The 13,018-nt window shown below is 33.6% G+C and overlaps 1 protein-coding gene across 2 annotated transcripts in view; it reads right to left on the bottom strand.

Annotated features, from left to right (window-relative positions):
- Window positions 1–13,018, bottom strand: part of Ddr (discoidin domain-containing receptor 2) — a 934,573-nt gene that overhangs the window by 15,380 nt on the left and 906,175 nt on the right. For both annotated transcript variants that reach the window (XM_081764059.1, XM_081764060.1), the window contains exons 17-18: window positions 5,251–5,389; window positions 1,787–1,936 (exon numbers count right to left, since the gene is read on the bottom strand). In XM_081764059.1, the coding sequence (XP_081620185.1) occupies window positions 1,787–1,936; window positions 5,251–5,389 (289 nt within the window). The remainder of the gene's footprint in view (window positions 1–1,786; window positions 1,937–5,250; window positions 5,390–13,018) is intronic.

Raw genomic sequence — 13,018 nt, 5'->3', positions numbered from 1 at the left:
TTTGAAATATGAATAGAAACCAAAATGAAATGTAGGAATGGGAAAAGAAGCTCTTAAAAAAAAGAGAGATATATATTAATGAAGATTTGAAGTGTGAATGGGAAATAAAAACAAGGATATGAATTGTAAAAGAAATCTTTAGGAAGAACAAAATAATTATTAATGAAAATATGAAATATGAACGGGATAATAAAAGCAAGGATGGTAATACTGAAAAAAAAAAAATCTTTAGGAAGAAGGAAAGCGTATCCTGTGGTCATTAAATAAGGACTTCTTACGCAAGAACCTCGTGCAGACTATACGGGGAAGAGATGTGGAAACTATGGACGAGCAATGGAAAAACAATTGAAAGCATTTGAAATATAGGTGTAGGGAATAAAGGGGAAAACTGGTGAATGGAGTGAAAATGAGGAAGTTTTAGGAAGTTTTAGATAAAGTTGGGGAAAGAAGAGGAATACAGAAAATGATTAAAACAAGAGAAAGACATTTGTAAATATATCTATATCTATCTCTCTCTCTCTCTCTCTCTCTCTCTCTATATATATATATATATATATATATATATATATATATATATACATATATGTCTTATCAACGGTTTGACAGAAGGTGAAAAAGGAAGGGAAAGAAGAGTGAAGTTGGAGAACAACATTAGAAAACACAATCCTTACGTCAAAACACGAATAGATAGATTAATGGAAAACTACACTTCATGAAAGTTTGTAAATTGGACCAATTAATTTGCCACTAATGGTAGAATATGTACGATAATAATAATAATTTTTGGATTTGAATATCTTCTAATTTTAAAAGTTACTCAAGTTACTCTGTAGATTACTATGTATTGTACTTGAGATAAATTCGGCAGAAATATGATCATTATAAATAGCTGACCTCAGAAGAAAGACTAAAATTCTCAAGTTACCAAACCTTCAATTACAAGTTCTTAGTCATGGTGAACAGTAAGTTTTTATTGTGAAAAATCAGTGTAAATAATGCTTTTACGAATAGTACGGTAAGCTCAATTGGTTTAAATACGACAAGGAACAGTAATGTAAACTAATATTTCGAATTTACAATAGAAACATTTGAATGGTTATAAATTAAAATAAGTTTTAGAAAAATAACACATTTAAATGCAAGTAAATCTTTCACAAAACGTTTAGTAACATACAAATGTTTAAACATCTAATAATAATAATAATAATAAAAACGTTTAGCCAATTAAATATTTCACAAAGAGTTAAGTCAATTATATGTTTCTGAAAGCGTGCTTACCTAATTAAAAAATATATTTATTTACTTAAACATTTAACTGATTAAACTTTTCACAAAATATTTAGTTAAGTAAACATTTAGCTAATTAAAGATTTCACAAAATATTTAGTTAATTAAACAGTTACCTAACTAAAAGTTTCACAAGACATTTAACTAATTAAACTCTTCACAAATTGTTCAGTTAAGTAAGCACTTTGTAAAAACGTTTAACTATTTGAAAGTTTTGTGCAACATTTAGCTAATTAAACGTTCGTAAAATGTTGAGTTAATTACAATGTCAGCAAAATGTTAGTTAATAAAACTTTAGTAACATGTTTAACTAATTAATTGTTTTGCAAAACGCTTAGCGAATTAATAGTTTTACAAAATGCTAGCCTAATTAAAGATTTTTCCATTAAAGCATGTTAATGTTTTGACGATTCAACGTTTAATAGAAACTACTATTAAAAATGGTGTAATCAAAATTACCCTTATATGCTGAGAGAATTAATTTCTCTGTAAAGCTTACCTGTTTACCATCATCCTGATAAAAGTGAGTCACATTCTCGATGACTTTGTCATCTGTGAACTCTTCAAATGGCTGTTCTCTTGCAAAGGTTAAAATCTCCCATAATGTAACAGCAAATGACCAGACATCACTCTTTGTCGTAAATTTTCCCTAGAGAGTAAGAAATATACATATGTAGCAGGTATTTGATTATTTAAATACCACAAGAAGTAATCAAATGAGACTTTTTACTTTCCTGTTGCGTGAATTATTTTATTACTCCTGATTGTTCAAGCCCCTTTCTCGTACGGGCTTCATCTAAAACACAAATTACTTATGCAAGTATGGACATTTCTCCTTTAAATTGGATCTAAAGTTGTGTAAACATATACATTTGTTGTGAGACACTGAAAAATACTACTGATCATTGCTCGATACACTTATGTTTTCACAATAAATTCATATTTTGAACTAGTGATTTGTAACAAAAGAAATACTGGCCACAGCTTCAACACACACTGTATTTTAAATTATAATGTGTTACAGTTTCGGTTATCTTCATATCCTTCATCAGATACTATATAGATACTATAGAACATAAGCCCTTATAAGGACCAAAAATGGCGGCACGTGATTGACAGAAAAATAAACACGAGGACATACGTGATTAGCTGAAGGCTTCAGCCAATAGAATTTAGACTTTTTCATAAGGATGGCTATATATACATATGTCTGTATCTTCATTTATGTTCTATAGTGTCTATATAGTGTGTGATGAAGGATATGGTAAATATCCGAAACTGTAACACATTAAATTTTAAAATACGGTGTGTGTTGAAGTTTTAGGCCAGTATTTTTTTTGTTACAATACTTAGTCCAAAGCCATGGATAGTGTTATTATAGTGATTTGTTCCTTAGATGAAGCCCGCAGAAGAAAGCTGGGAGGAATATCAAGAGTAATAAAACATTCAACTTAACAGAAAGATAAAACCTTTGATTTAATTGGATACAAGTTGGGTAAAAAATGAAATTGTAACCATTACAGGTAATTTATTTCTTTAATAAGGGAAATATGAAACCTCTAAATGCAAATCTACACTATTCTACGAAATTCTAAGAACTATCCATATCGACAACAATCCAAATTAATGGAGGATAAGGCGGAAAACGTCCTTTGTAACGGCTAACTGATCAATGCCTAGGCTAAACTGCTTAAGCCAACAACTTGAAATCTGAACAGTACATTGGTTTTGTGACGTAAGATACCATTTGAAAATTCTAAGTAGAAGAGGGAGGGGTGGAATTGAGAGTTGCAATTATTAAGAATAAAATATCCAGATCTTGGATTGTTTTAGAGGCATGCAATTCCGTATTTGGACTTTTCATCAATCTATCTATATAAAGATGAAAGTGACTATGTTCGTCACTTAATAACTCTTGAATCTCCCGCCCGATCTCCATCAAATTTTCAACATAGATAAGGTTTGAACCTGGGAGTGTTTTTGTAATTTCATTTTGACGGTACAATGTAGGGGAGGGGGAGAGGTTCTGGCCTGCAATGGTTTTTATCATTTCACTTTGAGGGTGCAACTTACATTAGGGGAGGAGGACTGGAAGATATATTTAAAAATGATTGAAATTGGCTGATATTAATGTCGAATCCATAGTTTTCGGGGTCGCTGAGATGAAGAGTTGTACTTCCGATGTCCTTTAAATCCAAATTTAGTCTACAATAATAATAATTTAATTTTTACTACTATTTTTACTAAATACACGACATAAGGAGTTGTGCATTTATAGTTTTTATTTCAACCCAGAGAAGCAGATAATCAACGCTAGTTTAAAATAATTAAACATATTTTTCACCGTTTTTGGATGTTTGACCTAGAATGGAAGAAAGACGGTGATGGTAGTTCATTAAGATGTTCAGATGAGATATTCGAATTTCATGTGAGACTTCGACTTCGAACAAACCCTACATGAATGGTACAAAAGAAGGAAGGCAAAATATTCACCATAGTAAAACATAGGGGCATTTGCTAGCAAAGAAGATGAAGTGACTAGTTAATAACAGTAAGAAACACGCATAATTGTAAGCTTATCTCTTTGTTTCTGTATTTTCTTCTGTGATATTTCAGATGGAAGAGCTTACCATTCTCAGGAAATATAATTAGTGTCGATTGTACACATTAATGTCAAGTGTATACAAGGTGAACGGTAATTACGTGGAGAAACTTGGAAAGATGATAGTACATCTAAAAAGAAGCAAAAAAGTTCTAGTGAACATGGGAGAAATTCCGTCCCTTTAGGAGTGACAGAATGTCGAAAGTGTGGGAACATGAACTTCAGAGGCCAACAGCTTAAAAACAATACATCGTAGAGAGTGCGGTTAAAAATTCCATTTAGAAAGTCATACTTACTCTATTGAAAAATGCATGTTTGAAAACGCAGCTATGCGTACGCATGGGATTCCCCAAAGGAACGGAGGGATTCCTGGACATACTGTAAAGGAAAGAAGTGTCACACGTTATTAATCTTGTGCGCACACTGTCTACAATGTATTCTTTTTAAGCTGTTGGCCTCTGAAGTTCATGTCCCCACACTTTCGACACTCTGTCACTCCTAAACGGGATGGAATTTCCACCATGTTCACTAGGACTACTTCTTTTTTTTTTTTTTTTTTTGTGCTTCTCTTTAGATGTACTATCACCCGTCCAAGTTTGTCCACGTAGTTACCGTTCACCCTGTATATATATGTTTAGATGAAGGTATAAGGGATCACGGTGGCTCAATAGTTGAGCGTTCACTTCTGGTGCGTGGGGTTCTTGGTTCGATTCCAGTTCGCGTCAAATGGACTTCGTGGTGGGCAAATACCGTACGCGTAAGTTTTCTCGGGGCTCTCCCGTTTCCTGCCACTTTCTTCATTCCGTCATTTCGTTCATTTCTCATCATCATCGTCTTCTTAAGCTTACACGGCATAACCGTGGGACGTAAAACTGAAAGATGAAGGTATAAATTTTAATTGACTACAATGAAAGAAATATATACAAATGAAAGGATTGCATAAATGAAGAAATCAACGTTGCCTGAGGAAGGGAAGCGTTTCTTCTTCGAAAAGTGTAGAAGAATATACATAAATTTCTTAGAATGTAGGGATAAAAGAGGTAAATTTAAAATTGTACGGTAAAAATAACGTTTCAAGAACACTGTGCAACGCACATGCAAATTGGGAAGTCTGGAAGAAATTCTCAACAAAGCTCCATAAACACCTTTCATACTCAGTGATGAAACATGAGGAGTTTAGAAAATTAGGATTTACTATATTTTAAAAGTACCATCTCTCATTTCGTTTGATGGAAGTGGGGAAAACAGATACTCTGACCTTGGCTGCAGAATTTGACCTCAAGAATGTTAACCATTCACCTATGCTCACTCTTACTTTGAACAGGGGATAAGTTTTTAAACCAAAGAAAGTGTGGACTTACCAATAATATGCTTTCCCAAGCCATCCACCGAATAGGAAGAATCGCGTTCCCTTCTTTGTAATAATCTCCTGAATAAAGGCTTCTACTCATTCCAAAATCAGACACTTTTATTCTATAACCTCGACCTACAAGGCAGTTTCTGAAAGAAAGAAAAGAAGTAAGTAATAAATAAACACTGTAATCTGGAATCAACCATTTTCCAATGTATTGTTATAAACATAATATACAATAAGTATTATAATCTAATATAAATATACTAGGATAAGTGAAAAATTATCCGCAATGTAAAGTAAAATCGCTCAAACCGTCCTCAGGCGGCCACAAAGGAAGCGGAACACCATTGAAGAAAACCACATGTTCCTTTGTTATATGGGAGGGATAATTTAACAAGTCCTTCCAGTTGAGGGCGGCCTTCCAGTTGACCTGCTGAAAAAGAAAGCGATCTTGCAATTTTCACCCTCTTGCTTACTGATTCTTCAGTAGTCTTAGCAGAAACACAGATTTATCTAGGTTTTTCGTTACTTTTGTTTTCGTTGCATCCTCCTCCTTCCGTCTCCCTTAGCATGAAGGGCATAGTTATGGGACCTTAAACTGAAATATTTCATTTAAATTGAATTCAATTTGGATATGTTGTAATGAAGAGAAAAAAAGAAATCAATCGTTAGTTTCATGATATGTGCTTATTTTACTCTTAAATATAGCATATTGTTAATATTGTGTAACTTCCATAACGATAACGCTTGTATGAACCAAACATGTTAAGTTATTTGCCACTTCCCCCCCCCCACGTAAGGCATCAGTGCCGCAACAGCTCGATGAGAAAAAAAAATACGATCTTTCTTTGCCACCCCCAGAAATCCGTTCTTGACCGCACCTGTCCATACTATTATATTGAATTCCTTTAATGATTGTTGTGTTAGTGATATTATTATTATTATTATTACATAATGTATCCATCGATAATATAAGTTTAGCAATGGCAACAACGTATCACCTCAACGCCAAACACGTGCCGTTTATGGCTTATTTGTAGTGTTATTTATGAGGGCGGTTAGGGTAAATTTTCTTCTTGAGTACAAAGGAAGCCGGTTGGGGACCAATAGAACGTCTCGACTATACCTATAACTTTGCTTATATTGTCCGTACTGACTTCTACTCTCGTTTATTTTATTATTATGCTGATGTGGTCGTGCTATGAAAGTTTGATCCTAATGCCTTCATTTGTCATCCTTTTGTTGTTATGCTGTTGTGGTCATGCTATGAAAGTTTGATCCAAATTCCTTCATTTGTCTTCCTTTTGTTGTTATGCTGTTGTGGTCATGCTATGAAAGTTTGATCCTAATGCCTTCATTTGTCATCCTTTTGTTGTTATGCTGTTGTGGTCATGCTATGAAAGTTTGATCCAAATTCCTTCATTTGTCTTCCTTTTGTTGTTATGCTGTTGTGGTCATGCTATGAAAGTTTGATCCTAATGCCTTCATTTGTCATCCTTTTGTTGTTATGCTGTTGTGGTCATGCTATGAAAGTTTGATCCAAATTCCTTCATTTGTCTTCCTTTTGTTGTTATGCTGTTGTGGTCATGCTATGAAAGTTTGATCCTAATGCCTTCATTTGTCATCCTTTTGTTGTTATGCTGTTGTGGTCATGCTATGAAAGTTTGATCCAAATTCCTTCATTTGTCTTCCTTTTGTTGTTATGCTGTTGTGGTCATGCTATGAAAGTTTGATCCTAATTCCTTCATTTGTCATCCTTTTGTTGTTATGCTGTTGTGGTCATGCTATGAAAGTTTGATCCAAATTCCTTCATTTGTCTTCCTTTTGTTGTTATGCTGTTGTGGTCATGCTATGAAAGTTTGATCCTAATGCCTTCATTTGTCATCCTTTTGTTGTTATGCTGTTGTGGTCATGCTATGAAAGTTTGATCCAAATTCCTTCATTTGTCTTCCTTTTGTTGTTATGCTGTTGTGGTCATGCTATGAAAGTTTGATCCTAATTCCTTCATTTGTCTTCCTTTTGTTGTTATGCTGTTGTGGTCATGCTATGAAAGTTTGATCCAAATTCCTTCATTTGTCTTCCTTTTGTTGTTATGCTGTTGTGGTCATGCTATGAAAGTTTGATCCTAATGCCTTCATTTGTCATCCTTTTGTTGTTATGCTGTTGTGGTCATGCTATGAAAGTTTGATCCAAATTCCTTCATTTGTCTTCCTTTTGTTGTTATGCTGTTGTGGTCATGCTATGAAAGTTTGATCCTAATGCCTTCATTTGTCATCCTTTTGTTGTTATGCTGTTGTGGTCATGCTATGAAAGTTTGATCCAAATTCCTTCATTTGTCTTCCTTTTGTTGTTATGCTGTTGTGGTCATGCTATGAAAGTTTGATCCTAATGCCTTCATTTGTCATCCTTTTGTTGTTATGCTGTTGTGGTCATGCTATGAAAGTTTGATCCAAATTCCTTCATTTGTCTTCCTTTTGTTGTTATGCTGTTGTGGTCATGCTATGAAAGTTTGATCCAAATTCCTTCATTTGTCTTCCTTTTGTTGTTATGCTGTTGTGGTCATGCTATGAAAGTTTGATCCTAATGCCTTCATTTGTCATCCTTTTGTTGTTATGCTGTTGTGGTCATGCTATGAAAGTTTGATCCAAATTCCTTCATTTGTCTTCCTTTTGTTGTTATGCTGTTGTGGTCATGCTATGAAAGTTTGATCCTAATTCCTTCATTTGTCATCCTTTTGTTGTTATGCTGTTGTGGTCATGCTATGAAAGTTTGATCCAAATTCCTTCATTTGTCTTCCTTTTGTTGTTATGCTGTTGTGGTCATGCTATGAAAGTTTGATCCTAATGCCTTCATTTGTCATCCTTTTGTTGTTATGCTGTTGTGGTCATGCTATGAAAGTTTGATCCAAATTCCTTCATTTGTCTTCCTTTTGTTGTTATGCTGTTGTGGTCATGCTATGAAAGTTTGATCCTAATGCCTTCATTTGTCATCCTTTTGTTGTTATGCTGTTGTGGTCATGCTATGAAAGTTTGATCCAAATTCCTTCATTTGTCTTCCTTTTGTTGTTATGCTGTTGTGGTCATGCTATGAAAGTTTGATCCAAATTCCTTCATTTGTCTTCCTTTTGTTGTTATGCTGTTGTGGTCATGCTATGAAAGTTTGATCCTAATGCCTTCATTTGTCATCCTTTTGTTGTTATGCTGTTGTGGTCATGCTATGAAAGTTTGATCCAAATTCCTTCATTTGTCTTCCTTTTGTTGTTATGCTGTTGTGGTCATGCTATGAAAGTTTGATCCTAATGCCTTCATTTGTCATCCTTTTGTTGTTATGCTGTTGTGGTCATGCTATGAAAGTTTGATCCAAATTCCTTCATTTGTCTTCCTTTTGTTGTTATGCTGTTGTGGTCATGCTATGAAAGTTTGATCCTAATGCCTTCATTTGTCATCCTTTTGTTGTTATGCTGTTGTGGTCATGCTATGAAAGTTTGATCCAAATTCCTTCATTTGTCTTCCTTTTGTTGTTATGCTGTTGTGGTCATGCTATGAAAATTTGATCCAAATTCCTTCATTTGTCTTCCTTTTGTTGTTATGCTGTTGTGGTCATGCTATGAAAGTTTGATCCTAATGCCTTCATTTGTCATCCTTTTGTTGTTATGCTGTTGTGGTCATGCTATGAAAGTTTGATCCAAATTCCTTCATTTGTCTTCCTTTTGTTGTTATGCTGTTGTGGTCATGCTATGAAAGTTTGATCCTAATGCCTTCATTTGTCATCCTTTTGTTGTTATGCTGTTGTGGTCATGCTATGAAAGTTTGATCCAAATTCCTTCATTTGTCTTCCTTTTGTTGTTATGCTGTTGTGGTCATGCTATGAAAGTTTGATCCTAATTCCTTCATTTGTCATCCTTTTGTTGTTATGTTGTTGTGGTCATGCTATGAAAGTTTGATCCAAATTCCTTCATTTGTCTTCCTTTTGTTGTTATGCTGTTGTGGTCATGCTATGAAAGTTTGATCCTAATGCCTTCATTTGTCATCCTTTTGTTGTTATGCTGTTGTGGTCATGCTATGAAAGTTTGATCCAAATTCCTTCATTTGTCTTCCTTTTGTTGTTATGCTGTTGTGGTCATGCTATGAAAGTTTGATCCTAATTTCTTCATTTGTCATCCTTTTGTTGCAGATAGATCATAGCCACTCCATGAGAAGTTGGCACCAAAGAGGAACAACGAGCAGTGAACGTGACATGGTTCTATTAAACAGACGACTGACTATTGATGAAGTGGCACATCGTCCAGGAATTAGTCATGGTTCTGCGTACGAAATCACAACAGACTTGAGTTTCATAGTCATTTATCCGGCTCCTTCCTCGTGCGTAACACTTGTGCGACCATTTTTGAATTCGTAGACACTCCGTTGCGGCAAGACACTGTTTCCACATTGTGTGGAAGTCTTTGATGGATTGCGATCCCTGATACACCTTCTGACTACAAAAAACGGAACACTGTTCGTTGTTCCTCTTTGGTGCACAAATTTCTAATGAAGCGGCCATATGCAACAAAAGGAAAACAAATGAAGAAATTGAACTGAATTGAATTTTTCTTTATTTCAGCGGGCGAGGTTCAGCCGGAGGCTGCTCTGTCATCTAACCCTTGTCATCATTACAAAGAAAAGAAAGGAAAAAAATAAAGATACAAGATACAAATAACAACATAACATGATACATTCAATAATACTAAGGATAAACAAAACACAGTAAATGTAAATGTAAATAAAAAAAAAAACTATACTCATACTGCTAATCCAATTTCATACTGTAGTAAACCTTTCATGTGTGCCAATGCTTTGTCTCTGATCTCTAAATAATAATGTTTGGAGTGATGATTTAAATGAATTATACGGTTTGTCAGTGATTGACTTTGGTAGGGAGTTCCAGATTCTTACTGCCGAAATTGAAAATGCCTTCTCTGTTACTTTTAAAGAATGCCGGGGCATATTCAGTTTATTGCTTCCTCGGGTATCGTAACGGTGAATTTCTGACCTACATGTTAATTTATGATGCAAGTAAGGTGGTGTTTTATGTGAATTTATTTTGTATAGCAAATAACAGTATCGGAGATATCGTCTGCGGGACATGGTTAGGATATTGTTTTTATTAAGTACCGGCAGAATATGCTGAGACTTTCTGTAATTGAGTGAGAAGCGGATTAGGATCAAACTTTCATGGCATGACCACAACAGCATAACAAGAAAATAAACGAGGACAGAGGTAAGTATAAACAATGTAAGAAAAGTTATAGTTACATTGCTGATATTTTTTGACCCTCGTAATATACATTAAATATTATAATATAATCAAAACAGTATAATACACGTTCTGGATATGTTCACATACTGATACTGACTTAGTGAACCTAAGTTCGTGTTGGATTTACAACAGACTGGTTTTAATTACATATGGCCTATTGTACACTAACTAACGATACATAATAAGCAATTAAACACTACATAAAAGAATTAGCATAATTATTGATGTTTGTATTAAAAGAATATTGTTTGGGTACCATAAAACAACAGCTTAGTTGAATTGATGCTGATAAATGGTATTATGTTTTGAGGCAACTGGACTAACGTAAGAGTAGTCAAATATTCTTGTTACAGAAGAATGTTTTAACTAGAACTAGATCATGTAAATCATGTAGGATTTTGTAGGAAACTCAGTATTTTACAACTGCTGTGCTTACGTAAGCACTGATTGTTAAACACACTTCATTATGTTTTCAACTTACGTAAATGCACATCGTTTCGTAAAGACGATATAAGTGTTCACTTCTCAACTAAAAGTGGTTCGCGAAATGGTAAACATGAATTTTCTATCTATCTTATGCTACATATTTTATCTGTTAATGTCATTATATTTAGGTAATATTCTCCAGATACTTTGTTTTTGGTCTTCCACGTCCGATTCTTTATCAATTTTCCTTCAAACAATACTTAATCTAGTCTGATCAGATAATTAAATGGCCAATCACGCTAATTTTTTTTCTTTTCTTAATCGTGATCAAAATATATTTGTTTTCATTTGCTTCTTTCAGTGCAACTCTACTATTTCTCCTTTTTGTCCATAATAAAAAGCATCATTCTTTCAGGACATCTTGGAAACCTCTAATTTTTTATACTTCTCCTATTTGTCCATAACAATAAACAGCATTCTTCTCCAGCACATTTGGAAACCTCTAATTTTCTTCTTCCTCTTTCCATTCACAATAACACACAGTATTCTTTTCCAGCTCATCTTAAAAATCTTTATTTTTCTCTTACGTCTCCTTTCTATCCACAATAATATTCAGGATTCTTTTCCAGCATATCTTCAAAGCATCTAACTTCTTATCGTCCATAATACTACAGATCATTCTTCTCCATCCTCTAATTTCCTTCTACTGCTCATTTTTATCTATGATACTATACGCAATATTCTTCTTTAGTACATCTTAAAAGCTTCTAATTTCCTTCTATTGCTCATTTTTATCTATGATACTATACGCAATATTCTTCTTTAATACATTTTAAAAGCTTCTAATTTCCTTCTACTGCTCGTTTTTATCTATGATACTATACGCAATATTCTTCTTTAGTGCATCTTAAAAGCTTCTAATTTCCTTCTACTGCTCGTTTTTATCTATGATACTATACGCAATATTCTTCTTTAGTACATTTTAAAAGCTTCTAATTTTCTTCTACTGCTCATTTTTATCTATGATACTATACGCAATATTCTTCTTTAGTACATTTTAAAAGCTTCTAATTTCCTTCTACTGCTCATTTTTATCTATGATACTATACGCAATATTCTTCTTTAGTACATTTTAAAAGCTTCTAATTTTCTTCTACTGCTCATTTTTATCTATGATACTATACGCAATATTCTTCTTTAGTGCATTTTAAAAGCTTCTAATTTCCTTCTACTGCTCATTTTGTTTTTATCTATGATACTATACTCAATATTCTTCTTTAGTACATCTTAAAAGCTTCTAATTTCCTTCTACTGCTCATTTTGTTTTTATCTATGATACTATACGCAACATTCTTCTTTAGTACATCTTAAAAGCTTCTAATTTTCTTCTACTTCTTTTCATCAATAATACTTCTTTTCATCAATAATAAAACGGAGAATTCTTCTCCAGCACATCTTGAAAGACACCAATTTCGTTGTATTTATTTGTTTCTGTCCACGTTGTCTCCAACTCCACACCACGAACGTTTCAAGTTTCTCCTGGTTTCAGAAAAGTTTAGTTTTCTAATCCATACAGAACTACATTCTACACAAAGCTGTGAATGAATCATATTCTTACTATTATCGACATCAGTCCTTTCTGTGGAATGCTTGCTTTAATTTGTGGTAGTCTAATTCCTAAGCCTTTTTGATTAAAATTTAAAAAGAAATATCCAATAATACGAAGGTCTAAAATTCCGGAGAATTCTGAAATTCATAGGTAATAAACTGTTACAATGTTTCCAGAAGACTGACTATATGACAAACTACGCTGTATAATGGAACATTATTCTACAAGTCAAAATAAAGCAATATAAATATATAATTGTATATCTTTCGGGTCCTTGTCTATAGACATGAATTGCACTATGTAGAAACGTCACAGATAAAGAACCATAGAGCAAATCTATCAATCCAAAATATAATTACATAGATTCTTTCCAGATATCAGTTAAAGTCGATACATGTTAACAATCGACGTAATTGTTTGATAGATTCGTAGAGGAATGCTA

This window comes from Thermobia domestica, chromosome 7 (assembly GCF_964235325.1).
Source record: "Thermobia domestica chromosome 7, izTheDome1.hap1.1, whole genome shotgun sequence".
NCBI lineage: Eukaryota > Metazoa > Arthropoda > Insecta > Zygentoma > Lepismatidae > Thermobia > Thermobia domestica.
Note: the sequence above shows the minus strand (reverse complement) of the source record. Positions and strands in the feature narration are given on the sequence as shown.